Here is a 27278-nt window from a genome sequence, read left to right as displayed (position 1 = left end):
CCCCGCCTCTCGCTCAAAGACAGCTTCATGGGACTAGTGCTTAGAATAAAGGAGGGATGAATGGATGAACACTAAAATGCAGATGCACAGGAACATGGTGAAGGGCACAGTGACCTAATGTGTTCATAAATTACTACTTAAACACTCAAAGAAACAGTCCTTCAGACAGCTGATCATGAGTCTATCGCCTACAGCATTTAAGCTATCTATCTAATCTGTCTATTTTGCTTTTCCAAGACGGCCTTTAAAGTTTTTGAACAATTTTATTGTTGATTCAAACCTGAAATTTAAATGATCACTGAAACTAAAGACTGTAACCTGCCCTTATATATTGTAACAAGAGGTCAAAGGTTAAATTAATGTTTTCATGTATAACAGAAATTAGTCAATCACATAATTCACATTTTTGTATCATAGCTTTCATGTAATGAGAAAAAGTGAAATGAGAACAGTGTCTGCTACAGTGAAGGAACAGTAACATATCACAATGATAACATAACATAACAAAACACAACAAAAATTCAAATTTACTAAATACCAAACGACTACAGGCTGAAGCAGCTGTTTATGTTATTATTTCTACTGCCACACAGGTATGGACGTCTGTCTGGGGGCGACTCCACCATAACATTGTATGAACTCTTCACTTGTGATCAAACAGTCATCAGTGAGCTTCAGACACACAAAACAAAACTCCACGTCACATCGAGGACAGACGACGTTTTTACACTGAGTGTTGTCGTGTTGCAGCAGCATGCCACATGTGGGACAGGCACGGATCGAGGGACATCCAGTGACTCCTTCCACAGATTCAAACACAGCGTCGGGGCAGGTCATCAGTGTTTTCAGTGACTCGTTGGTGCAGCCGTCATTCTTACAGCGGTCTGACCGTGGGGCAGGACCTTTCCATTCATTCAAACACTGCCAGCAGAATTTAAAGGTCCGTCCTTTGTTAGCGGGACAAACTCTGCAGCGGACTCTCAGATTGGACTGATTCTTTCTCACCACAAAGGATTTACATTTGGGACACTATAACGTGGTAGGTGGTGAAAGAAGAGAATTATTTTATTAGACAAAGTTGAATCAAAAACATGTTTCCAAGAATAAATGTACTAGTTTCAGTGAGATACTTACTGGTTTGCCATTACGCCTGGTATCATTAGAGACCATGGTTTTTTCAAAATGCTTAATTTCCTCTGGGGTCAGTAGAGCCATTTTACAAACCTCCTCATAAGACCACTCAGCGTTACAACCACTCTGTCCACACACAAATCTGCTTTTACCCTTGATGGAAACATTGAAAAGTGAATTATTTGTTAGTATCACAGGTCGGAAACACGTCACTGAACACATGTTAAGATAAAACTGAAATAAAACACATTAAAAACAAATCTGTTTTCAATGTTTCTGTTATTTCATTGTGTACTGAAAAACAACGTTTACTGAGATAAACACCATATGAATCCTTATTCACTTACACAGCATGTATTTCTGTGTAACACTGGCAGTACTGAATGCTATACCAGAAATATGTATTTATGTATATATACAATCAGGGTCTTTGTGTTGCCAAAACTATTATCTCTAAAAATATTAGACAATGATGTCATTTTTCTCCAAACATTAGTAAACACAATGATCCCTATTGTGGCAGCTTTACTATTTACTATTGTGCAAAATATATTTAGTGAAAGTAGATTACTACTGTGCAATGGAGATCTTAGTGTTCATTAACACCGGTTCACCTGGTCCAGTTGCCTTAGACACCAGTTGGTGAGAGACATTGGTGTCACAGCATGACCACAGGACATCAACGCTCTGAGAGACGAGAACCCTTCACACAAAACTGAGGAAAAACACAAAGAAGCAGTGACAGCACCAACACACAAAAACTGAATTAGATGTTTAATTGTTTGAAAATGCCTATGTTACAATTTAATCTGTATAGCTGCACTTAGTTTAAGTTTTATCTTATTCTTCTACTTACAGTCTAATTCATCTTCTCTATCCACAAATACAAGTGTGGAGTCCTGAGGGTCATAACACTTCTCCTGAGTAGTTGTCGTGCTGTAGTCCCTTATTGCTGTGAAATAATCACAAGAAAGTAGATGAGCCTCAACAGGATAAATGTTTGTAGTTTAAATTCTTCCATTATACAATCTTCCATCTCTGTGTTCATCTATAAAGTATCTTGATTAAATATTTCAACATTCCCTGCATTTCTTAATTTATAATTTAATTGAATTTAATCTCCCATATGCCAACATATTCACATCTATCATCTTCTAATCATCTACAGTATTGTAATTGTTCCTTGTTTTTCTTAACACATGTTTTCCATGACAAGCTCTCACTTCACATCCTCGTGCGTTTGTACATTCATTTCTCATCATGAACCTTTCCTTCTGTGATCCCAGTTCATTATCTCTATTTGTACTTTTGTGCTAACAGTACAGCATTTCCTCCCATTTCCTCCTCATCATTCATCAACACTTACCTTGGAATGTTTCAATGGAAGGTGAATGAAACAAAGATGTAGAAATTCTTGGACGAATGGTTGGACGAGGCAAAGGAAGGACGTTGGGGTGCATGGTTCTACCATCAAAAGGAACAGTGGGATAGTGAAGTATATTCGGCCAGTCATCTTCTGTATGCAGTACTACGTAGAGAAAAGAGGACGAGAGGGAGAGAGAGAGAGTCAGATATGTGCACCCAGCAACAAACATTCATATTCATATCACTGATGTTAAGTGGTTAAATTGCACATGAAATGATGCTCATGGGTTTGGATCACAGCTACAAAGGGAGACAAGGGGGTGCTGCTGTAGGGTTGGCATCCAAGCTTCCCCCTCCCACCCTAACCAGTCTCCTGTTGGTCAGTTCTTAAAGCTGCAACTGGATTATATGACAAATGGGATCATGAACTATTCAAAGCACTGAAACAAACAAGAAGGCAAAGTCAGTAATTATAAATGAATTATATCTCCCCCAAATTTAAAAACTTATGAAAACATTTTATATTTCATTCCCTGCCCTACGACAATCATATGTAAATTCATCCAGGTCTGCCACTGGCTTGAAAACAGTGAATCACAGCAGAGAGAGTGAAAGTAAGTGGGGAGAGTGTGTGATATGTTGGTGACAGACAAACTATACGAAACCTCAACAGACCAAACATCTAGGTGGACTGAACTACAGGGTCCAATCATTTTAGAAGACACACATTAAATACTAATAAATACTAATAAATTTTGATTACTAATAAATTTTGATTTGAATTTGTCCCAGTGTCACTGTTTATCTGGTTTTGTTGTTTATCACCTGGGATCCATGGTGGCTCCTTCTCTTCCTTCTCCATCGGCTGCTCCTCTGCGGTGTAGTTCAGGTCGACCCTCTCCTTTTCATTAAACCAGCGCCGCAATCTCGTCCACATTTTACTTTGTCCGTGAGGCTCCTGAAGACGATTTGTTTCTTAGTAGACTGCAAACTTTCCGTTCTCAAAACGCTTCTACTTTCTCTTTCGCTATCACCCTTCTATCAGTGTTTGGCAGCATGCGACTGTTTCAGTCCCACTGAAATCCTGTTCTCTTTATTATAATGTTTATTACAAAGGAGCCTCAAAAGTCCTTTTGAAATCATTGTGGTTAAATGGAAACAGGTGGTCAGCAGCATTATTAGTACTTATATTATAATGTAGTGTAAAAATTAATAATACTGATGGACTAGAGGGAGGAGCTGTGACAATCTGGACCTCTCCTCACACCACTGTATTATCCACCTGTCTGTCCACCTGTCTGTGGATTAAGTGGATGTACAAGTATATATAAGTATAGTCTTAGGACTCCACTATTAAAATAAAAAAAGAACGGAATGGAACTTATGAAAACTCAAAACTGGACTTATCAGATCTGTGTTTCAAAATAAAAACAACATAATAATGACGGCGAAACATGAAGAAGGCTCCGTTCATTTGTGTTTCTGTTTGTGTGGAGAGGCAGGAGGACAAGTCCAGCAGCCCGGTGACTGAGGGGTTCCATCTGAGCCTCGGAGCCCCCCAATCTTAAATGTTATTGAATTTGCCGCTCGTGGTCTTGAACCTCTGCAAGATACAATAAATCTCACAATTGCAGTTGCAAGAAAAAGTTTCCTGTTTTCTACATAGATTGGACATGAAATGTGATCTGATCTTCACAAAAGTCACGATTATCAACAACCACAATATTTCTAAGTTGAGAAAACATTTTATTTATTTTTTATCTTTATTGAACACACTCTTTAAACACACAGAGCAATGCTACAAGCCAAGAACCTGAAGGTTGTGCATCAAAACATAGGGATAAAGTTTCCATAATATTTGTTTTTGGCTATTTTGATTTGTTGAAGTGTTTTCCAATGCTACAGAAAAAGAGTAGCATTGGAAATGTCGGTACTTTCCTGAGATATTATCTTTATAATAGCTACGAGATCGAAAGTGGAAGTTTCTCTTTTAAGACACAGTCTATAAACCATAACCCTCAACTCTCACACTAATCAAAAGACTCAACCTGAAAGGATCCTCACTAACAAAGCAAATAAAATGGCCACAGTCGCCGTGTACAGCACCTTAGGTGAGAAGACGTGGATCAACCTGAGCAAGGACATATTAAATGTGAAGCAACTGAAGGAGAAAGCAGTGGAGGAGTTTCCCTGGACCCCAGGTAGGCTGCTGAATACACCTTGAAAAACAAAAAGATACAGAAACAATACAATGAACGAACACAGATGACAAGTGAAGTGAACTCACCAAGTCATCATTTTAACTCCCTCACCTCTCTGTTTTCTATGTAGGACAGACTGTGGATAATGTGAAGCTGACTGTAGATGGGGAGACACTGGAAGAGTCCACCCCGCTGTCCAGATGCAGATTCCTGCCCTCCTCTGTTTTCCACCTGGTACTGAGGGTTCATGGAGGATAGACAGCTGGACAGAGACCATCTACTCACAATAAACCGAGCTCTAGAGGCTTGAAATTATGTTTTAATATCATGTACCTCTGCTGTTATATCACCAAATCCGTTTAAGACTCGTCCTTGAATATTTACACACACTGATATATTAGTTTGTATGTATAAAGAATCAACAACAATAATTGTTACTGAGAATAAATTAATCTTATTTCAACAAACTGATCAGGCATTGTTTACTTTGCTTTTTTATTATTTAAATTGCAGTTGTCTCCTGTTGTCCTCTGTAACATGCGACAGCGCCATCTATCGGTTACTTTGAAATCACTGGGTCTAAATTGCCCTGTGAAGGACGCATTCGTGTGGCTCATGTTTTGAGCTTGTTGCTTTAATTACAAATGATATATAACTCTTGTCTGTGTGAAAAAAAATTGTGGTCTGTACAATTCAGTGTCTGTGGTGATTAAAGGAAGTAAGTCTGACTGAGGAGCTTACAGTTCCCTGAACCATGAACATCAGCACACATCAGTACAATACATGACCTATAGTACACTTTATATCAGACTGGACTCAGACAGAAAGAAACTTTATCAGGTTTCTCTCAGGTTGATCATTGGGCAGATCTGACATATGTTCAAGCTGTAGGCAGCTGAAGTTGAATTATTTAGGGAGTAAATAACTGGATAAATGACACCAAACCAAATTCAGCCACATAAATGTCCACGTTAACAATTTGAAAAGTAAATGAGGTCAGGAACATACTGTATGGAGAACAACAACATCACTTATTGATGTGTGTGCAAAGGAAACCACAACAAGTCTTTCAACCTTAACAACAACACAGGTTGTTTGTACTCATGTCTCAATACACAGCACAATAAAACATGAGCTGTCAGAATATTTACAACACATCCTCTGTCATTAAATCATTAAACATGGCAGGAAACAAACAAATAAACTCTTGAACATCCCACTGAGGTGATATCTTGTAATTTATAATGAGAAAACACAACGAGCCAATCACAAACATGATGCTTTAAGTGGGGCATGTGGTTGCTTTCAGTTTGTCCTGAGGAGTTATAAGAAGTCACGTGAATACAGTACATGTCTGGATTCCCCATTTATACACTTAGATTTTATTTGTTTCACTTTTAAGCTTTATTACTGTTGTAAACAACAACAGGTTTGTTTCCTTAATTGTAGAGAATGACCCTTATTATACGGTTGTATGGGCCATTTCCTTTACTACATTGTTTACAGATAAACCCCAATATATCTAAAGACACTTTATATGTGACAAAATGAAATTAGCTTCTTTTAATATAATTGATGAATTGCTTCACAAACTTAAAGAAAAACCAACAGGGCCTTAAACAGGTGTTAAATACACAATGGGCTGGTGACATGACAAACACCGGTGACGGTGACGCATTGTGTATTTTTCTGAATTCATTTCTAATAATAGACAGCAATAAGCACAATAAGGAAATATATTCACTCAGAAATACTGCCCAGCAGAGAGGTAAGAGAGTAATCGTTTAGAAAGTCTTGATTATGGAGTCCCTAGTCAAGATAGACAAGAACCAAGTGGAGTAAACTTTGAGTTTTAAGTCAATGTGCATGTTATCCTGTGATGTACAGAAATCAATACTACTAATGAATATTTATTATTAATTTAAATAATGACTCAGCTCTTAGAAAGGGTCACCCACTATTCACAGGGTCAGTGGTTAGATCCCAGTCAGACCTGCATCGTACATGGTGTGTGAGTGAACGACAAAGCTCTAATTATAGAATTTATTGAGAAGACAGAAATATTACAGTGTTACAACGAAGCATCATCACTGATTACAATCCATAATTAAACCAGAAAACAAGAAATACAGCAAAAAATGCATATGACACATTAATAAAACATTTGTAGTCTGACATTTTTGTATTTCAGTTAAGTGTCTTCTTCAAAACAGGAAGTGTCATAATAATAATAAGTATAAGAATAAGTTTCTCAAATGTACATCTCACAACTCTCTTGTAATTTGGGCAAATGCCCATTATGATGATTACAAATAACTGCAAACTGATTACAAACACATAGACCATTATATTTTTCAGATGGTTTTGTGAAGAAATAAGATTTCAGATTTAACTTTACAAAGAATTCATGTGAAGAATAAAACATAGTCAGCTGTTGTTTGCATTATTTCTTCTGCCACACAGGTATTGACGTCTGTCTAGGAGCAACGCGACAGCTGGAACACGTAGGCTTCAGACAGACAAAACAGAACTTGTTCTTACAGCGAGGACACCGAACATTTTCACACATGATGTTGTCGTGCTGCAGCAGTATGCCGCAGGTGGGACAGGCACGGATGGAGGGACATCCAGTGACTTTTGCCCTGGACTTAAAGGTGATTTCTGGGCAGCTTGTCAGTGTTTTCAGTGACTCGTTGGTGCAGCCGTCATTGTCACAGTGGTCTGAACGTGGAGCAGGACCTTTCCATTCCCTCAAACACTGCCAGCAGAAATCATAGCTCCGTCTTTTATTACCTGTACAAACTGTGCAATGAACTCTCAAATCAGATTGATTTGTTCTGACCACAGGAGATGTGCATCCAGGACACTGAAACATGGCGAAAGAAGAGGAGGATTTATTTCACTTCATTATTTTATTAAGATGCAGAGAAAATATGTGTGTGTGGTAGATAGAGTGTTTTTTCACAGTTTTATTAGCATTAACAGAAATTTTTGGAGCAAGACATTTCCAAGTGTACATAACAAATATCAGTGAGATACTTACTGATTTGTTATTATCATTACCCCTGGCAGCATTGGAGGCCATGGCTTTTTCAAAGAGCTTCTTTTCTTCAGGGGTCAGTAGAGCCATTTTACAAACCTCCTCATAAGACCATTCAATGTTGCAACCACTTTGTCCACACACAAATCTGGTTTTACCCTGTATGGAAACAATGATGAAACTATTCTATCTAAACTATAACTGACAAACTGTAGCCATATGCTTCAAAATCACTTGAACACTGTATATGAAACACAAGGTGACATAAGGTTGAAGATGGACACAAGACTGGTCTTTCAATAAGATTTTTTCTTGGTTTGTATGTTTTGCCAGATTAACTGTTTTGAATCTAGGGTTTGTAACTCTTTACAATATCAACACAGTGGTCTGGTGCAGCTGTCATTAATTCAGAATTTACTCGTGGGCTTTGCTACTGCAGCTTCTCGTGTAAATTAAAATATGAACAGTTATTATGAAGCAAAGCTCTTACGTTTTATTAATAACAACTTACCTCGTCCAACAACCTGAGACACCAGTTGGTGAGAGACGTCGGTGTCACAGCATGACCACAGGACATCAGAGCTCTGCGAGACGAGAACCCTTCACACAAAACTGAGAAAAACACAAAGAAACTACATGTAGCTTATTTTCTCTGTAGCCTGGTTAAGAAATAGAACCGGATTTTAAAAATGTATGAAATCCCACATGTCTACTTACAATCTAAATCATCTTCTCTGTCCACAAATGTAAGGGTGGAGTCCTGAGGGTCATAACACTTCTCTGGAGTTGCTGTGACAAACAAGAGCAGTAGGTGAGTCTCCACAGGATAAATGCTTTTAATTTGATTTAATCATTTTCAAATTTAGTCTGGAATATAATTTCCATTTCATTTTCTGTGTTCAAGTTCAGGTTTATCTTTCTTCTCCTGTCTCTTACTGTAGTAATAAAGTAGCAGACTTTAACCCCCCACTGCTTTTCCCCATGTTATTTTTTGATCTTGGCCATCCACTTACCTGGGAATCTCATATGAGGAAAGCAAAGGATGGAGTGGTGCCGGGTGCGGTTGTCCAGCATATTCAGCCACAGAGCTACATAGAGGTGAAGAGGGAGAGAGTCTAATGTGACACCTGATGATGAACATTCATATCACTTCACATGGAGCTAAAGTAGTTTGGATCACAGGTGGGTCAGCAGCCACACTTGTTGTAGGGTTGGCACCAAGCTGCCCCTCCCACTCTGAGCAGCCTCCTGTTGGTCAGTTCTTAAAACTACAACTGGATAATAATAAGACAAAGTCAGTAATTATAAATAACTTTACAAATGTAAATACACTTCTCTTCAAGTCATCCACTGATTTAATGTAATCACTGTCAAAGTGTATCAAGTGTTTTAAATGGTGCTGTCGTTGTTTATCTTCTATTCTAGTTTATTACCTCTCCTCCTCAGTAACTCATTCACCTCTGTGTCCATCGGCTCCTCTGTTGACCTGTGGTTCATTTCGTCTCTCGTCTCTTCTGCAGCCCTGCGTCGCAATCTGCTAAACATTTTGATGCTTTGTCCGTGAAGCTCCTCTCAGTTATCCGAGTAGAAGAATGTGTTTTGTTTGTAGACTGAAAAACAATCCGCCCTCAAAAAACTTCTACTTTCGTTCTCGTTACCTCTGAATTATTACCTGGAAAGTACCGACATCAGCACCAGTAGCTGCCAAGAAGTGGAGTTACAACTCTAAAAACGGGGCGGGTACCGAGTTTATAAAAGAAACACATCATCCGCAGCTGACAAACTTCAAGAAACAGCGAACCAGATAACATCCATCAGAATGGCCCAACTCGCAGCAGTTGGACCCACAGGTCTCAAAACCTGGATCGACCTGAGGGACAACATCTTAACTGTGAAGCAGCTGAAGGAGAAAGCGGTGGAAAAGTTACCCTGGACTCCAGGTAGGCTCATGACTGAATAAGTATTTATTATCTATAACAGCGTATTAAGACATAGTTTTTTGTCTTTGGACAAGTTCACATACTACATCCTAGCTCCAGTATGCGATTCTCATGTGTCCACCTCTGTCCTCACTCCCCTGTAGGACAGAGTGTGGATAATGTGCTCCTCACCTTGGACGGACAGACTCTGGAAGAGTCCACCCCGCTGTCTAAATGCAGTTTTCTACCCAAATCTACGATCCACCTGGTGCTGAGGGTTCATGGAGGATAGACAGTGCTGCATTAAAATATCTCAGGACGCTTCACAGATATTAAAGCATCGCTCTTTGGGACATTACATTATATATTAATTATATATGATTATATTTACATTAAATTTATTTGTATATTTGTTTGTGCGCCTCCAATGATGTTTGAAAATCTGCAGTTATGACAAAATCAAGATCTCATTTGTCTTTTGATGCTTCATATCAGATAATTCCTGATCAGATGTAGACTACACACACCGCAATAATCTCACCTGTTTGTTTCTAAATAAATTGATCTTCTTCAAGCAAAGTCTGCTCTGATTTACTATCAAAACTGAGATGGTGTTAGGTTAGTTAGTAGATGAAGGGCAGGACCTAGACACTAGGGGAGAACTCCACTCCAGAGTGTATGTATGTATATATATACATATTAAAAGGATCGAATAAAGTGACACTTCACATCTGGAGACGCTTGAAAAATCAGTGATTGTTGAAGTTAATTATCCTCTGTTCGTTTATACTATGTAAATTATTGCAGCTTACATGTTCTTGGTAGATATATATATGTTTGATATATAAAAAGATCTTTTCTGAAGAAACACTTTGTTTTTGTTGTGACATGTGTCTTGTTATGTGTCTAATCCGTTTCAGTCAGGACATGGAGGCTCATAAATAAAAATGAAAGCAAACAGGCTGGCACACATGAGCACAGTGTGGTTTGTCACATCAAATGTTTTGGGTACTTTTGCATTTTTTTTTTTCCTTTCATTTTTGCTTTGGCAGTTGTGATAAGTCATGTCAATTTCTGGATGTATAATTTCATCATTTATGTTTTATTTTATTCACTGCTCAGGCTTATTGCCTTAATTTACTATTGAAGTTATTGCATTGTTTTATTTTATTCTCTCTATTTTGACTTGATAGATTGCGTGCACACAGGGTGTGGGTGTTGAGTCGGTTTTAAACAAGCACCAGGCTGATCACATTCCAAAAACTGATGATGGCACACAGGTCATTTCCCACTCAGTCACTGTAAATGATAGATAACAATGACAGAAATAGGTTCACACAGAAATCCTCCTCTGGTATTTTCACAGAAACCCCTGAAGCTATTTCCAAAGTGTCCAGACTGAATGAAGTTCAATGCAAGTCCTTAAATAAAGACTTGAATATAATAACCAGACAGTGGAACAATGAGAAAGGAACAGGTCACAAGAATAACCACTATTAATCATTAAAGATCTGGTCCATAGCATTACAGCAGATCTACAGCTCGTTTAATACTATTATTATTATTATTATTATTGTTGTTGTTGTTGTTTGCACCAGAATAAGAAGGACCCAGGTATCCACAGATTGACATGTTCTCCCAGAGTCACTGGGTTCTCTCTAGTTATTCCAGCTTCCTGTAAGTATGAGAGTAAGGCACCTCTAATAAGACATGAATGTTATGTTTCCTGTTGACACAAAATTACAGACAGGTATGAATTACTGGCCCCATGATAGACTGGTGTCCTGTCCCAGTGTGGTTCTCTCAGTAGAGTATTTTGCTTTTCTAAGACGACCTTCAAAGTTTGAACCATTTTAATGCTGATTCAAACCTGTAATTTAAATGATCACTGGAACTAAAGACAGTAACCTGTCCTAATATATTGTAACAACACGTCACACGTCCACAGGCCACACGTCAGGATTAAATTATGGTTTTAATCTACAACAATTACATAATTAACATGTTTGTATGTTAGCTTCCAGGAAATCAGAAAAACAACAAAGTGATGTGAGAACAGTGTCTGTGCTCACAGTGAAGGAACAGAAAATTATCACAATGATAACACAACAAAAATGAAAATATGATAAACTTAAGTGACATTCTGCATTTACTAAATACAAACACCTACAGGCTGAAGCAGCTGTTGTTTGCATTATTTCTACTGCCACACAGGTATGGACGTCTGTCTGGGAGCGACTCCACTACTACATTGTATGCATTCATTTTCTTCACTTGTGATCCAACAGTCATCAGTGAGCTTCAGACACACAAAACAAAACTCCACATCACATCGAGGACAGACGACGTTTTTACACTGAGTGTTGTCGTGTTGCAGCAGTATGCCACATGTGGGACAAGCACGGATCGAGGGACATCCAGTGACTCCTTCCACAGATTCAAACACAGCGTCGGGGCAGGTCATCAGTGTTTTCAGTGACTCGTTGGTGCAACCGTCATTCTCACAGCGGTCTGACCGTGGGGCAGGACCTTTCCATTCATTCAAACACTGCCAGCAGAATTTAAAGGTCCGTCCTTTGTTAGTGGGACAAACTCTGCAGCGGACTCTCAGATTGGACTGATTCTTTCTCACCACAAAGGATTTACATTTAGGACACTATAACGTGGTAGGTGGTGAAAGAAGAGAATTATTTTATTAGACAAAGTTGAATCATAAACATGTTTCCAATAATAAATGTTATAGTTTCAGTGACACACTTACTGGTTTACCATTTCGCCTGGTATAATTTGAGACCATGGTTTTTTCAAAATGGTTCCTTTCCTCTGGGGTCAGTAGAGCCATTTTACAAACCTCCTCATAAGACCACTCAGAGTTACAACCACTCTGTCCACACACAAATCTGCTTTTACCCTTAAAGGAAACATTGAAAAGTGAATTATTTGTTAGTATCACAGGTCGGAAACACGTCACTGAACACATGTTAAGACAAAACGGGAATCGAACACATTAAACACTAATCTGTTTTCTATTTTTCTGTTATTTCATTGTGTACTGAAAAACAACGTTTACTGAGATAAACACCATATGAATCCTTATTCACTTACACAGCATGTATTTCTGTGTAACACTTGCAGTACTGAATGCTATACCAGAAATATGTATTTATGTATATATACAGTCAGGGTCTTTGTGTCGCCAAAACAATTTATCTCTGCAAATATTAGACAGTGACGTCATTTTTCACCAAGAGATGAGACAGCCTGAATTAAATTTGAACAAACATTAGTAAACACAATGATCCCTTTTGTAGCAGCTTTGCTACTGTGCAAAATGTCTTAGGTGATAATAGGTTACTACTGTGCAATGGAGATCTTAGTGTTCATGAACACTGGTTCACCTGGTCCAGTTGCCTTAGACACCAGTTGGTGAGAGACATTGGTGTCACAGCATGACCACAGGACATCAACGCTCTGAGAGACTCAAAACCTTCACACAAAACTGAGAAAAAAAACAAAGAAGCTGTGAAAGCACCAACACACAAAAACTGAATTAGATGTTTAATTGTTTGAAAATGGCTATGTTACAATTTAATCTGTATAGCTGCACTTAGTTTAAGTTTTATCTTTTTCTTCTACTTACAGTCTAATTCATCTTCTCTATCCACAAATACAAGTGTGGAGTCCTGAGGGTCATAACACTTCTCCTGAGTAGTTGTCCTGCTGTAGTCCCTTATTGCTGTGAAATAATCACAAGAAAGAGGCGTAGATGAGCCTCAACACGATAAATGTTCATCTAGTCATGTGTCTTGATTAAACATTTCAACATTCCCTGCATTTCTTAATTTATAATTTAATTGAATTTAATCTCCCATATGCCAACATATTGAAGTCTATCATCATCTAATCATCCACAGTATTGTAATTGTACCTTTTCTCTCTGAACACGGACATGTTTTCCATGACAAACTCTCACTTCACATCCTCTGTGCATTTGTAAATCTCATTTCTCACCATGAACCTTTCCTTCTGTGATCCCAGTTCATTATCTCTATTTGTGCTTTTGTGCTAACAGTACAGCATTTCCTCCCATTTCCTCCTCATCATTCATCAACACTTACCCGGTAATGTTTCAATGGAAGGTGAATGAAACATAGATGTAGAAAATATTGGACAAATGGTTGGATGAGGCAAATAAAGGAAGGTAGGGTGCATGGTTCTACCATCAAAAGGCACAGTGGGATAGTGAAGTATATTCAGCCAGTCATCTTCTGTATGCAGTACTACATAGAGAAAAGAGGACCAGAGGGAGAGAGAGTCAGATATGTGCACCCAGTAACAAACATTCATATTCATATCACTGATGTTAAGTGGTTAAATTGCACAACTGGATAATATGACAACTGTGTTCATGAACTATTTAAATCACTGAAACAAACTAGACAGATAAAGTCAGTAGCTAGAGATAGCTTAAAAAATGTTAATATTACACTTCTCTTCATCCACTGATTTAATACTTAACACTTACTGTCTAAGTGTGTCAAGTGTTTTAAATGGTGCTGTCGTTGTTTATCTTCTATTCTGGTTTATTACCTGGGATCCTCAGTAACTCATTCCCCTCAGTGTCCATCGGCTCCTCTGTTGACCTGTGGTTCGTCTCTTCTGCAGCCCTGCTCCACATTCTGTTAAACATTTTGATGTATACTTTGTCAGTGAAGCTCCTCTCAGCCTCTTCGCAGTTATCCGAGTGAAAGAAAGTGTTTTGTTTGCAGACTGAAAAACAACCCGCCCTCATCAAGCTTCCACTTTCTTTTTTCGTTACCTCTGAATTATTGCATGGAAAGTACCGACATCAGCACCAGTATCTGCCAAGAAGAGGAGTCACAACTCTAATATAACAACAAAAATAAATACAGAGAATCACATTTCATGTGACATTTCATGTGACTATATGTTATACACAGCATGAATATGTGTAGCCTATATATTCAAATGACTATATGCCCAAAAGAAAACCACATTATGGTTTGGCACAAAAGAATCTGGGTCATCTTGAGTTAAAAGACAATAAGAATTAAGACACTTTCACATGGGTCCTAGAGGAAGCTGTGTCCATGTGGTTAATGTTTATGCACACACTGAACCCCGGGACAGGATTTCCCCCCTTATTATTTACATCTAAGCATTATTAATGTGGCAGTCTCGGTTTTTGTCTCATTTCAGGATTGTAATTTTGTGACTCCGTTGTTTTGAAATGTATACACCGATAGTTTCAAAATCGTGGTCTGTAGCCAACAGTGTCGTAAAGAGCTCAGGCTGACTTCACCTGAACCACCGGAAAACAACCGCTTGTCATGGTTCATGCTCCATACTGGTGCGCAAATGCCGGTACTTTCCAGTTCGGTGATATGGTAAGATGATCATAATAATGAAAGTGGAAGCATCTGAGGGAGGGCACTATAGAGTTGATAAACCAAAACACCATATCACCTCAGACAAACCTCAAGAAACAGCGAACCAGATAACATCCATTAGATGGCCCAACTCGCAGCATTTGGACCCACAGGTCTCAAAACCTGGATCGACCTGAGGGACAACATCTTAAATGTGAAGCATCTGAAGGAGAAAGCGGTGGAAAAGTTACCCTGGACTCCAGGTAGGCTCATGACTGAATTAATATTTGTATCTATAACAAACAGCCTCTAAAAGACATAGTTTTACAACAGTTTCCCTCAGTGATGTGTTCGTTGTTGTTGGAGACTCACATGTGTCCACCTCTGTCCTCACTCCCCTGTAGGACAGAGTGTGGATAATGTGCTCCTCACGTTGGACGGACAGACTCTGGAAGAGTCCACCCCGCTGTCTAAATGCAGTTTTCTACCCACTTCTGCGATCCACCTGGTGCTGAGGGTTCATGGAGGATAGACAGCTGGACTCTTCGAGCCGCAGCCGGAGCTGCATGAAAATATCTCAGGACCTTATATTTCTTGTATATTTCTTGCGTTTGTTTATTTTCCTCCAATGATGTATGAAAATCTGCTGCTTATGCCAAACTCAACATCTCATTTGTCTTTTGATGCTTCATATAAAATAATTACTGATCAGATGTAGACTACACATCGGCAATGAACTCATCCGTTTCTGAATAAATTGATCTTCTTCAAGCAAAGTCTGCTCTGATTTACTGTCAGACACTGAGATATCAGGTGACGACATCGTGTGGGGCTGAACACACTGATTATTTTATTATCTTCTGTGTTTTAATATAATAAAACCATGGTTTCTCTTGGTCATTGTGACAACATCACCATCTGGCGGTGCTTTGACATCACTGGACTTTTATTTGAGTTCCCATGTGAAGGATTCTTTACTGTGGTTCATGTGTGACAAGTATGTTCGAGTTGATTCATTTATTTACAAATATCATAGACCTATAAGAGATTGAATTCAGTTTGACACGAGAAGTCACACACACACAGGTTATTTTAAGACACTGGATTGTATAGTGATTAAAGAAAGTGGACTTACTGTAATCTTCAGCCTGTCAGCCTGTAATGATCTGAGGAAGACTCAGTTTCCTGATATGCGCACAGCAACCAGCACTTTCCATTTCTCCTGGGCTGTTATAAGAAGTCACGTGAATGCAGGATGTGATTCCTCATCTGTATATTCATATTTTATTTTAGTCACTTTGAAGCTCTGCTAACAACACTGCTAACAGCTTTGTTGACTTAATTTTAGAGAATGATCCTTATATTATTCCATTGTTTGTATCATCTAGATAAAGATTCATATATTTTATACACATAAAAATACTTTAACATGTCCTTAATTTTATGTTTCATTACCAAAAATGTGAGAGAGGTTTACAGTTTTTCAAACCAGCAGTATATTAAGCATGTATGGAGCACAGCAAATAACAAGCAGCCTCTTATTAAAACACACATACTCATAACATAACATAACATAACATAACATAACATAACATAACATAACATAACATAACATAACATAACATAACATAACATAACATAACGTAACATAAGCTCATCTGTGTTTCTAGGGTCAGTAGAGATAAAGATTAATCTCTGAAACCCTTGATCAAGTCTCGATTCACATATTAATTGATAAAGTCTATATGGTTAAATCATTTAAGAATGAAAATTTCAAGATTCAAGAGCTTTATTGTCACATACGCAGTGACCAGGAACAGTAATGAAATGTGTCTTAAACTTCTATTCTCAAAATCAAATCAGCGTTAAGAGATCAAACAAACTGAAGATAAGAAAATATATGTATATTTATATATTAATGAATTTAGTGTTTACGACTACACATTCAAATAAAACATTGCATTTTAAGGTCAAATTATTTCAATGTTTACTTATTTATTCAAGTTTATTAACTTAAAATTAAATAAAGGTCCTATTAGACCATTACAAGTATTTAGGTATCTCACAGTGAGCACAGAGCAACTTAATAAAAACAAAACAATGAGACTTGTCATGACATCATGAAGATCAAAGTGGCCAAATAATTACAGCATGTCTTCTCTTTCGGCTTTTCCCATCAGGGGTCACCACAGCAAATCATCCTTTTCCACCTCACTCTGTCATGAACATCTTCTACCCTAACATTAGCCAACCTCATGTCCTCTGTTATAACATCCATATATCTCCTCTTTGGTCGTCCTCTTGTCCTCCTGCCTGGCAGCTCCATCTCCAACATCCTTCTACCAATATACTCACTATCCCTCCTCTGCACATGCCCAACCACCTCAGTCTGGCCTCTCTGACTTTGTCGCTAACACAGACAACGTGAGCCGTCCCTCTGATGTACTCGTTCCTTATTCTGTCTAACCTGGTCACTCCTAAGGAGAACCTCAACATCTTCATCTCTGCTACCTCCATCTCAGCCTCTTGTCTCTTTCTCACTGCTACCGTCTCTAACCCATAGAGCAGAGCTGGTCTCACCACTGTCTTGTACACCTTTCCTTTGAGTCTTGCTGACACTCTTCTGTCACACAACACTCCTGACACTTTCCTCCACCCGCTCCAACCTGCCTGCACTCTCCTCTTCACCTCTTTTGCACACTCTCCATCACACTGAACCGTTGACCCTAAGTACTTAAACTCCTGCACCTTCTTCACCTCAGCCCCCTGTAACCTAACGCTTCTACCCTGATCCCTCTCGTTCAGACACATGTATTCTGTCTCACTACGACTGACCTTCATGCCTCTTCTTTCCAGAGCAAACCTCCACCTCTCTAGCTGTTCCTCTACCTGCTCTCTACTCTCACTGCAAATCACAATGTCATCCGCAAACATCATTGTCCAGGGAGATTCCTGTCTGACCTCATCTGTCAGCCTGTCCATCAACATAGCAAACAAGAAGGGACTTAAGGCTGATCCTTGGTGTAGTCCCACCTCCACCTTGAACTCCTCTGTCTGACCTACAGCACATCTCACCACCGTCATACTTCTCTCATACATGTCCTGAACTAGTCTGACGTACTTCTCTGCCACTCCCGACGACCTCATACAGTACCACAGCTCCTCCCTCGGCACCCTGTCATACACCTTCTCTAAATCTACAAAGACACAATGCAGCTCCTTCTGACCATCTCTGTACTTTTCCATCAACATTCTCAAAGCAAAAATGGCATCAGTGGTGCTCTTACGGGGCATGAAGCCATACTGCTGCTCACAAATCTCCACCTTCTTCCTAAGCCTGGCTTCCACTACTCTTTCCCACAGCTTCATTGTGTGGCTCATCAACTTTATTCCTCTGTAGTTGCTGCAGTTCTGCGTGTCACCCTTGTTCTTAAAGATCGGAACCAGAACGCTTCTCCTCCATTCCTCAGGCATCTTCTCACTCTCTAGAATCCTATTGAACAAACTGGTTAGAAACTCCACTGCTGTCTCTCCTAAGCACTTCCACACCTCCACAGGTACGTCATCAGGACCAACAGCCTTTCCACTCTTCATTCTTTTCAGAGCCTTCCTCACCTCATCCTTTCCAATCTCTGCTATTTCCTGCTCCACGGCATGCACATCTTCCTCCATTATTCCCTGTCATGTTCATCAGCTCCTCAAAATACTCCTTCCATCTTTTCTGCACACTCTCCTGGGTTGTTAGTACCTTTCCATCTCTGTCCTTAATCACCCTTATCTGTTGCACATCCTTCCCATCTCTATCTCTCTGTCTGGCTAGCCTGTACAAGTCCTTCTCTCCTTCCTTTGTGTCTAACCTGTCATACAGCTCATCGTAAGCTTTCTGTTTGGCCTTTGCCACCTCCCTCTTCACTCTACACTGAGCTTCCTTGTACTCCTGTCTACTTTCCTCAGTCCTTTCTACATCCCACTTCCTTTTAGCTAACCTCTTCCTCTGGACGCATTCCTGTACTTCCTTATTCCACCACCAAGTGTCTTTACCTTCTTTCCTCTTTCCAGATTACACACCTAGCACCTTCCTACCTGTTTTCCTGATAATTTCTGCCTGAATTCCTCACAAGTTTCTTCATTCTTTAGCTTCCACCACTTGGTCTTCTTTTCTGTCTTCCCTCTCTTCTTCTTTCTGACCTCCAGAGTCATCTTACACACCACCATGCGGTGCTGTCTGGCTACACTCTCTCCTACCACCACTTTGCAGTCACTAACCTCTCTCAAATGACCCTGTCTACATAGGATGTAGTCCACCTGTGTACTCTATTTTACTTTACAACAGATTTATGTAAAGAAATAAAAGAACATAGTCAGCTGTTGTTTACATTATTTCTTCTGCCACACAGGTATTGACGTCTGTCTAGGAGCAACACGACTGCACCAGCTGAAACACGTAGGCTTCAGACAGACAAAACAGAACTTGTTCTTACAGCGAGGACACTGAACTTTTTCACACATGATGTTGTCGTGCTGCAGCAGTATGCCGCAGGTGGGACAGGCACGGATGGAGGGACATCCAGTGACTTTTGCCCTAGACTTAAAGGTGATTTCTGGGCAGGTTGTCAGTGTTTTCAGTGACTCGTTGGTGCAGCCGTCATTGTCACAGTGGTCTGAACGTGGAGCAGGACCTTTCCATTCCCTCAAACACTGCCAGCAGAAATCATAGCTCAGTCTTTTATTAGCTGAACAAACTGTGCAGCGTACTCTCAAATCAGATTGATTCGTTCTGGCCACAGGAGATGTGCATCCAGGACACTGAAACATGGTGAAAGAAGAGGAGGGTTTATTTCACTTCATTATTTTATTAACATGCAGAGAAAATATGTGTGTGTGGTAGATAGAGTGTTTTTTCACAATTTCATTAAGCACGAACAGAATTTTTTGGAGCAAGAAACTGTGAAAAAGAAAAAGTGTACATGATAAATATCAGTGAGATACTTACTGATTTGTTATTATCATTACCCCTGGCAGCATTGGAGGCCATGGCTTTTTCAAAGAGCTTCTTTTCTACAGGGGTCAGTAGAGCCATTTTACAAACCTCCTCATAAGACCACTCAACGTTACAACCACTTTGTCCACACACAAATCTGCTTTCACCCTGTATGGAAACAATGAAAAGTAAATTTTATCTGCATGAAAATTACTTGAACACTGTGCAACACGCTTTATGAAACACAAGGTGATATAAGGTTGAAGACTGTGAAACAAGCCAGATATATCATACTGAGATAAATGGAGATTTATTCGTCTTTCAATAAGATTTTTTGTTTGTTTGTATGTTTTGCCAGATGAACTGTTTTTAATCGAGGGTTTGTAACTATTCAGCACAACCACAACACACCGTCATGGTCTGGTGCAGCTGTCATTAATTCAGAATTTGGCAACACTTGGGCTTTGCTATTGCAGCTTGTCATGTAAATGTCTTTGGTGAAAATATTAACAGTTATTATGAAGCAAAGCTCTTACTTTTCATTAATAACAACTTACCCCTTCCAACAACCTGAGACACCACTTGGTGAGAGACGTCGGAGTCACAGCATGACCACAGGACATCAGAGCTCTGCGAGACGAGAACTCTTCATACAAAACTAAGAAAAACACAAAGAAACTACATGTAGCTTATTTTCTCTGTAGCCTGGTTAAGAAATAGAACCGGATTTAAAAAATGTATGAAATCCCACATGTCTACTTACAATCTAAATCATCTTCTCTGTCCACAAATGTAAGGGTGGAGTCCTGAGGGTCATAACACTTCTCTGGAGTTGTTGTGCCTGTGTAGTCCCTCATTGCTGTGAAATAATGACAAACAAGAGCAGTAGGTGAGTCTCAAAAGGATAAATACTTTTAATTGCATTTAAACATTTTCAAATTTAGTCTGGAATATAACTATTTTCATTTCATTTTCTGTGTTCAAGTTCAGGTTTCTCTTTCTTCTCCTGTCTCTTACTTTAGTAAGAACTTATTATACTGATATAGGTTAATCTGCTGGGGGACCTCTACTGATACACTGAACTCCTCTCCTCTCTCCTTTCTCCTGTATCAATGGAAATGACACCATTGCATGTCATTAACTTAGTGTCTTCTCTCTCCTGTAGTTGTGTTTCCTCCTCTCTGTCTCCCTCTCTCTGTACCTTTCTGCAGGTTTCCTCGGCCTGGAGCTGTACATCTCCAGAATCCAGTTCATCTGCCCAATGTTCTTGCTGCTTGTTGTTGTCTTGTTGTCTGCTGTTCTTTTCTCTCTTCTCTTTCCACTCACCCCAACCGGTCGAGGCAGATGGCCGCCCACTGTGAGCCTGGTTCTGCTGGAGGTTTCTTCCTCTAAAGGGAGTTTTTCCTCTCCAATGTTGCCTAAAGCTTGCTCAAATGCCATTGTTGGGTTTTCTATATAATTTTTTGTAGAATTATTCTCTGTAAGTTCTTAAACCTTACACTGTAAAGTGCCTTGAGATAACTTCAGTTGTGAATTGGCGCTATACAAATAAAACTGAATTGAATTGAATAGTAATCAGTTGTACAGTCGCAGACTCGAACCCTCTACTGCTGAACAGTTTCATTGAACTGTAAGAGCTTTTCCACATGTTGTTTTTTGCTCATGATCATCCACTTACTTGGGAATGTCAGGTGGGGGGGTAGATGAAGCAGAGGGCCAGGATGAGGAGTCCTTGGACGAATCCTTGGAGGAGGCAAGCGAATATTCTGCCACAGATCAACAAGACGCCGAGCTACATAGAGAAAAGAGGTGGAGAGGGAGAGAGAGTCTAATGTGACACCCGATGATGAACATTCATATCACTTCAAATGGAGCTAAAGTAGTTACGGATGTTGTTAAGTGGTTAAATTGCACATGAAATGGTTTGAATCACAGGTATAGAGGGAAACTAGGGGGTCAGCAGCCCTGCCTGTTGTAGAGTTGGCACCCAAGCGTCCCCTCCCACCCTGACCAGTCTCCTGTTGGTCAGTTCTCTAAGCTACAACTGGATAATATGAGAAATGTGATCATAACTATTTGAAGCACTGAACACAGAATACACTTCACTTCAAGTCATCCACTGATTTAATGTAATAACTGTCTAAGTGTTTCAAGTGTTTTAAATGGTGCTGTCGTTGTTTATCTTCTATTCTAGTTTATTACCTCTTATCCTCAGTAACTCATTCACCTCTGTCTCCATCGGCTCCTCTGTTGACCTGTGGTTCATTTCGTCTCTCGTCTCTTCTGCAGCCCTGCGTCGCAATCTGTTAAACATTTTGATGCTTTGTCCGTGAAGCTCCTCTCAGTTATCCGAGATAAAGAAGGTTTTTTGTTTGTAGACTGAAAAACAACCCGCCCTCAAAAACCTTATACTTTCGTTCTCCTTACCATTCTCAGCATATCTCTGAATTATTACCTGGAAAGTACCGACATCAGCACCAGTAGCTGCCAAGAAGAGGAGTTACAACTGTAATATAACAACAACAATAAATATAAATACAAAGACAGAGAATCAGATTTCGGTGCAGTGTAGATATAAAATAGTTTTAACTTGGAAATTTAACAAACAATTTCAAAAGGCTCTTTAGCTGAACGTGTTGTCAATTATAGTATAAAGTTAGGGACCATCTGTAAATGACTGAAACAGGTAATTGTCAATATATGACGCAGCTGTTTTTCATGAGCGTTGCAGAACTACGTCATCATGTGATTGACTGCTTTTGGGTTGGCACAAAAAAATCTGCCGGTACTTTCCAGTTCGCCGTTTATTTGGTGATATGGTAAGATTATCCTAATGTGATAATGAAAGTAGAAGCCTCCGGGGGCGGTTAGGGCAGAGTCTATAAACCAAAACACCATCCGCAGCTGCGACAAACATCAAGAAACAGCGAACCAGATAACATCAAGAGAAATGTGCAAAGTTGCGGCGTATGCACCCACAGGTGCCAAGGCGTGGATCGAGGTGGGAGACAACATCTTAAATGTGAAGCAGCTGAAGGAGAAAGCGGTGGAAAAGTTACCCTGGACCCCAGGTAGGCTCATGACTGAATTATTATTTTGATCTATAACAAACAGCCTCTAAAAGACATAGTTTTAAGACAGTTTCCCTCAGTGATGTGTTCAATGTCGTTGGAGACTCACATGTGTCCACCTCTGTCCTCACTCCCCTGTAGGACAGAGTGTGGATAATGTGCTCCTCACGTTGGACGGACAGACTCTGGAAGAGTCCACCCCGCTGTCTAAATGCAGTTTTCTACCCACTTCTGCGATCCACCTGGTGCTGAGGGTTCATGGAGGATAGACAGCTGGACTCTTTGTGCTGCATTAAAATATCTCAGGACGCTTCACAGATATTAAAGCATCGCTCTTTGGGACATTACATTATATATTATATACATTAGATTTCTTGTATATTTCTTGCGTTTGTTTATTTTCCTCCAATGATGTTTGAAAATCTGCTGCTTATGCCAAACTCAACATGTCATTTGTCTTTTGATGCTTCATATAAAATAATTCCTGATCAGATGTAAACTACACACACCGCAATAATCTCATCCGTTTGTTTCTAAATAAATTGATCTTCTTCAAGCAAAGTCTGCTCTGATTTACTGTCAGACACTGAGATATCAGGTGACGACATCGTGTGGGGCTGAACACACTGATTATTTTATTATCTTCTGTGTTTAAATATAATAAAACCATGGTGAATTCCATCACGGGGGTTTTCTCTTGGTCATTGTGACAACATCACCATCTGGCGGTGCTTTGACATCACTGGACTTTTATTTGAGTTCCCATGTGAAGGATGCTTCACTGTGGTTCATGTGTAAAAAGTATGTTCGAGTTGATTACTTTATTTACAAATATCATAGACCTATAAGAGATTGGATTCAGTTTGACATGAGAAGTCACACTCACACAGGTTATTTTAAGACACTGGATTGTATAGTGATTAAAGAAAGTGGACTTACTGTAATCTTCAGACTGTCAGCCTGTAATGATCTGAGGAAGACTCAGTTTTCTGATATGCGCACAGCAACCAGCACTTTCCATTTCTCCTGGGCTGTTATAAGAAGTCACGTGAATGCAGGATGTGATTCCTCATCTGTATATTCATATTTTATTTTAGTCACTTTGAAGCTCTGCTAACAACACTGCTAACAGCTTTGTTGACTTATTTTTAGAGAGTGATCCTTCTCCAGATAAAGCTCAATATAGTTTACATACATATAAGTAACTTAACATGTCCTTAATTTTATGTTTCATTACCAATAATGAGAAAGAGTTTCACAGTGACATTTTTCAAACCAGCAGTATATCAAGCAAGTATGGAGAACAGCAAATAACAAGCAGCCTCTTACACACAATAAAACACACATACTCAAAACATAACATAACATAACATAACATAACATAACATAACATAACATAACATAATCAAGCTCATTTGTGTTTTTAGGGTCTGTGGAGATTCATCTCTGAAACCCTTTATCGAGTCTCGATTGACATATTAATTGATATGGTTAAATCATGTAAGGATTTATTTATTGTCACATACACAGTGACCAGGAACAGATATGAATTGTGTTTTAAGCTTCTATTCTCAAAATCATTAGTGCATGTAATCCTTACTTATTTTAAAACATTCTTTAAAGAGCTTCAGACAAACGAAGCAGAACTTCTTCTTACAGCGAGGACACGTAACATTTCTACAGGCTTTGTAATGTTGTAACAGAATGCCACAGGTTGGACAGATGGAGGGACATTTCACAGATGCGAGTTTGATTTCTGAGCAGGTTGTCAGTGTTTTCAGTGAAGAAATAAAAGAACATAGTCAGCTGTTGTTTGCATTATTTCTTCTGCCACACAGGTATTGACGTCTGTCTAGGAGCAACACAACTGCACCAGCTGAAACAGGTAAGCTTCAGACAGACAAAACAGAACTCCATCTTACAGCGAGGACACCGAACATTTTTACACATAGTGTTGTCGTGCTGCAGCAGTATGCCGCAGGTGGGACAGGCACGGATGGAGGGACATCTAGTGGCGTTTTCCCTTGACTTAAAGGTGATTTCTGGGCAAGTTGTCAGTGTTTTCAGTGACTCGTTGGTGCAGCCGTCATTGTCACAGTGGTCTGAACGTGGAGCAGGACCTTTCCATTCCCTCAAACACTGCCAGCAGAAATCATAGCTCCGTCCTTTATTAGCTGAACAAACAGTGCAGTGAACTCTCAAATCAGATTGATTTGTTCTGACCACAGAAGATGTGCATCCAGGACACTAAACATGGTGAAAGAGGGAAAACAGAGTGTTTTTCACTTTTGCAAGTACAGATATTAACTATAATAAATATTACAGGTAATACATGAGACACTTACTGATTTGGTATAACCCCTGGCAGCGTTGAAGGCCATGGTTTTTTCAAAGTGCCTCTTTTCTTTATGGGTCAGTAGAGCCATTTTACAAACTTCCTCATAAGGCCACTCCACGTTACAACCAGTCTGTCCACACACAAATGTGCTCTCACCCTTGATGGAAATATTGAAAAGTAAATTATTTAAAATAACATTTAGAGTCCATGTATCATTCAGTCAATTATTTCACCCTGTAATTAATCAAAACATCTTAATTTTTGTAGGCATTGATGAAACGATTCTGTGCTTTTGTGCTTTTTCTCACTTGGTTTTTATCCAAACAGATTTAAAAGTTATATTTGGGGATTTGTGTCGTATAAGACACATTGATATGTGGACTGACGAGGCTGTGGATCAAACCACCACACACTCTTCTACCACCTGAACCAAAAATGGCTTTTCTATCTTTTACAGTATGTATCTCATGTGTTACTATGAGAATTCATTTGAATGCCTGGTCATTACATTTTTGTTCTTTATTTGTCATTTGCATGTCCTAGTAACGACTTTACCTGCTCCCATGTAGCAGTTTGTATTGTGCTGATGTGACCTATAATTTAAATGTGTAAATATAAACACACTATTTAATGTTGTAGCTCACTGTAGTTAGCTGCAGTCATTCATTTAAAATTTTACTGTATAAATGTCATTATTTAAAGCGTACCTCATCCAACAACCTGAGACACCAGTTGGTGAGAGACGTCGGAGTCACAGCATGACCACAGGACATCAGAGCTCTGGGAGACGAGAACCCTTCACACAAAACTAAGACAAACACAAAGTGTCACACAAACAACATGAGACTAGCTGTAACAGGTTTATCTGATGTCTGATGGAGAAGTCTGAAATGATAAAGTGACCAACTTGATCCACATGCAGTGATTGTAACTGCTGATCATCACTTTCACCACAGACATTTTATTTTACTTACAATCTAATTCATCTTCTCTGTCCACAAATGTAAGTGTGGTGTCCTGAGGGTCATAACACTTCTCCCTTGGTGCTTTGTGGAGTTCTGTAAAACAGTTGTAGGTGAGTCTGAACACTTTCACTTTCATTTTATATTAGTGTTTATATGAAGTCATGTGATTTTAATTTTGTTCCAGCAGAGACAAGGCGATCAGATCACTGTTTTACTTGCTGTTTACGTGCTCTTTGCAGTGTCCTCCCCCCCTTTTCTTACCCAGATAATGTTCCAAATGTGCAATGTGCAAATTGAGATCAGTCACGTTGGGGATTTCCAGCCTGTTCAGCCGCGTATCACGTACCTGCAGGTCTGCACACAAAGAGAAAAGGCAGACTCTAATGATGGACATTATTATAACTTATAATGCGATCATATTTATTGCTGTTGTACGTTTGCGTTTGTTTGGAGCAAAAGTAGAGTAAATCGAAAAATAAAAAAACACACGGAAAAAAAACTGTAGTTTTCAAAACAAAAAAGCAAATTAAACTACAAGTATCAAACTTCTACATATTATTAAACATAGAAAAATGACATTTTGTGAACGCGTCATGATCTTTCTTTTCTTTTTAATCCTTGTTTAAGTGTTTATTACCTGGGACCCGGGGTAAACCTGTCACCTCTGTCTCCCTGAACTGCTGCACCGTGCTGCTGTTGCCCATCGTCTTGGTTCTTGAGGCTCCTCTCAGGACCGATGATCTGAAGGTTTGTAAGATAAACACTGTGTTTTTGTTCATAGATGGAGGTGAGATATCCGCCATCACAGGAGAGCTTTCGCTTTCGTTTAACCAGCACATCACTGTCTGCACCACAGAGCAGCTGAACCAGCTGTCAA

General features: G+C 39.3%; 5 protein-coding genes across 6 annotated transcripts; all 5 read right to left on the bottom strand.

Annotated features, from left to right (window-relative positions):
- Positions 1 to 397: 397 nt before the first annotated feature.
- LOC113157543 lies at positions 398 to 4150 on the bottom strand. The gene is made up of 6 exons (XM_026353102.1): positions 3322 to 4150; positions 2498 to 2659; positions 1988 to 2083; positions 1746 to 1846; positions 1135 to 1284; positions 398 to 1029 (listed from the first exon to the last, which is right to left on the bottom strand). The coding sequence occupies exons 1-6, from the start codon at positions 3431 to 3433 to the stop codon at positions 580 to 582; spliced, it is 1071 nt and encodes a 356-aa protein (XP_026208887.1). The 5' UTR covers positions 3434 to 4150; the 3' UTR covers positions 398 to 579.
- Positions 4151 to 6726: 2576 nt separating this feature from the next.
- On the bottom strand, positions 6727 to 9437 carry LOC113157545 (probable E3 ubiquitin-protein ligase RNF144A-A). The gene is made up of 6 exons (XM_026353105.1): positions 9171 to 9437; positions 8751 to 8825; positions 8455 to 8526; positions 8249 to 8349; positions 7741 to 7896; positions 6727 to 7563 (listed from the first exon to the last, which is right to left on the bottom strand). The coding sequence occupies exons 1-6, from the start codon at positions 9280 to 9282 to the stop codon at positions 7141 to 7143; spliced, it is 939 nt and encodes a 312-aa protein (XP_026208890.1). The 5' UTR covers positions 9283 to 9437; the 3' UTR covers positions 6727 to 7140.
- Positions 9438 to 11612: 2175 nt separating this feature from the next.
- LOC113157541 lies at positions 11613 to 14699 on the bottom strand. The gene is made up of 6 exons (XM_026353100.2): positions 14247 to 14699; positions 13775 to 13936; positions 13297 to 13392; positions 13055 to 13155; positions 12418 to 12567; positions 11613 to 12312 (listed from the first exon to the last, which is right to left on the bottom strand). Exons 1-6 carry the CDS (start codon positions 14446 to 14448, stop codon positions 11857 to 11859), a joined length of 1167 nt encoding a protein of 388 aa, XP_026208885.1. The 5' UTR covers positions 14449 to 14699; the 3' UTR covers positions 11613 to 11856.
- Positions 14700 to 15491: 792 nt separating this feature from the next.
- LOC113157542 (ankyrin repeat and IBR domain-containing protein 1-like) lies at positions 15492 to 27278 on the bottom strand. The gene is made up of 7 exons (XM_026353101.1): positions 27039 to 27278; positions 26663 to 26755; positions 26411 to 26494; positions 26144 to 26244; positions 25444 to 25593; positions 23408 to 25345; positions 15492 to 15630 (listed from the first exon to the last, which is right to left on the bottom strand). The coding sequence occupies exons 1-6, from the start codon at positions 27238 to 27240 to the stop codon at positions 24917 to 24919; spliced, it is 1059 nt and encodes a 352-aa protein (XP_026208886.1). The 5' UTR covers positions 27241 to 27278; the 3' UTR covers positions 15492 to 15630; positions 23408 to 24916.
- LOC113157544 (potential E3 ubiquitin-protein ligase ariadne-1-like) lies at positions 19353 to 22443 on the bottom strand. 2 transcript variants are annotated; one of them, XM_026353103.1, is made up of 6 exons: positions 22230 to 22443; positions 21706 to 21819; positions 20791 to 20886; positions 20585 to 20685; positions 20040 to 20195; positions 19353 to 19852 (listed from the first exon to the last, which is right to left on the bottom strand). In XM_026353103.1, the coding sequence occupies exons 1-6, from the start codon at positions 22339 to 22341 to the stop codon at positions 19424 to 19426; spliced, it is 1008 nt and encodes a 335-aa protein (XP_026208888.1). In that variant the 5' UTR covers positions 22342 to 22443; the 3' UTR covers positions 19353 to 19423. The 2 variants fall into 2 exon arrangements, with proteins under 2 accessions (XP_026208888.1, XP_026208889.1); XM_026353104.1 differs by having other exon boundaries at positions 19354 to 19852; positions 20791 to 20862.

The sequence above is a fragment of the Anabas testudineus genome, chromosome 18, assembly GCF_900324465.2.
Source record: "Anabas testudineus chromosome 18, fAnaTes1.2, whole genome shotgun sequence".
Classification (NCBI taxonomy): domain Eukaryota; kingdom Metazoa; phylum Chordata; class Actinopteri; order Anabantiformes; family Anabantidae; genus Anabas; species Anabas testudineus.
Note: the sequence above shows the minus strand (reverse complement) of the source record. Positions and strands in the feature narration are given on the sequence as shown.

What these genes read in the sequence shown, in the direction of transcription:
- LOC113157543 (XM_026353102.1), bottom strand. Translation starts at nt 3,433, where the DNA reads ATGTGGACGAGATTGCGGCGCTGGTTTAATGAAAAGGAGAGGGTCGAC. An exon ending in GGAGCCACCATGGATCCCAG is followed by an intron (nt 2,660 to 3,321) that starts GTGATAAACAAC and finishes TTCTCTACGTAG; the next exon opens with TACTGCATACAGAAGATGAC. An exon ending in CCAGGCGTAATGGCAAACCA is followed by an intron (nt 1,030 to 1,134) that starts GTAAGTATCTCA and finishes ACCACGTTATAG; the next exon opens with TGTCCCAAATGTAAATCCTT.
- LOC113157541 (XM_026353100.2), bottom strand. Translation starts at nt 14,448, where the DNA reads ATGAGGGCGGGTTGTTTTTCAGTCTGCAAACAAAACACTTTCTTTCAC. An exon ending in GTCTAAGGCAACTGGACCAG is followed by an intron (nt 12,568 to 13,054) that starts GTGAACCAGTGT and finishes GTTTCCTTTAAG; the next exon opens with GGTAAAAGCAGATTTGTGTG. An exon ending in CCAGGCGAAATGGTAAACCA is followed by an intron (nt 12,313 to 12,417) that starts GTAAGTGTGTCA and finishes ACCACGTTATAG; the next exon opens with TGTCCTAAATGTAAATCCTT.
- LOC113157542 (XM_026353101.1), bottom strand. Translation starts at nt 27,240, where the DNA reads ATGTGCTGGTTAAACGAAAGCGAAAGCTCTCCTGTGATGGCGGATATC. An exon ending in ACATTTGGAACATTATCTGG is followed by an intron (nt 26,495 to 26,662) that starts GTAAGAAAAGGG and finishes ACTGTTTTACAG; the next exon opens with AACTCCACAAAGCACCAAGG. An exon ending in CAGAGAAGATGAATTAGATT is followed by an intron (nt 26,245 to 26,410) that starts GTAAGTAAAATA and finishes TGTTTGTCTTAG; the next exon opens with TTTTGTGTGAAGGGTTCTCG.
- LOC113157545 (XM_026353105.1), bottom strand. Translation starts at nt 9,282, where the DNA reads ATGTTTAGCAGATTGCGACGCAGGGCTGCAGAAGAGACGAGAGACGAA. An exon ending in TCCTCATATGAGATTCCCAG is followed by an intron (nt 8,527 to 8,750) that starts GTAAGTGGATGG and finishes TGTTTGTCACAG; the next exon opens with CAACTCCAGAGAAGTGTTAT. An exon ending in GTAATGATAATAACAAATCA is followed by an intron (nt 7,564 to 7,740) that starts GTAAGTATCTCA and finishes GCCATGTTTCAG; the next exon opens with TGTCCTGGATGCACATCTCC.
- LOC113157544 (XM_026353103.1), bottom strand. Translation starts at nt 22,341, where the DNA reads ATGTTTAACAGATTGCGACGCAGGGCTGCAGAAGAGACGAGAGACGAA. An exon ending in TGAGTTACTGAGGATAAGAG is followed by an intron (nt 21,820 to 22,229) that starts GTAATAAACTAG and finishes TTCTCTATGTAG; the next exon opens with CTCGGCGTCTTGTTGATCTG. An exon ending in CAGAGAAGATGATTTAGATT is followed by an intron (nt 20,686 to 20,790) that starts GTAAGTAGACAT and finishes TGTTTTTCTTAG; the next exon opens with TTTTGTATGAAGAGTTCTCG.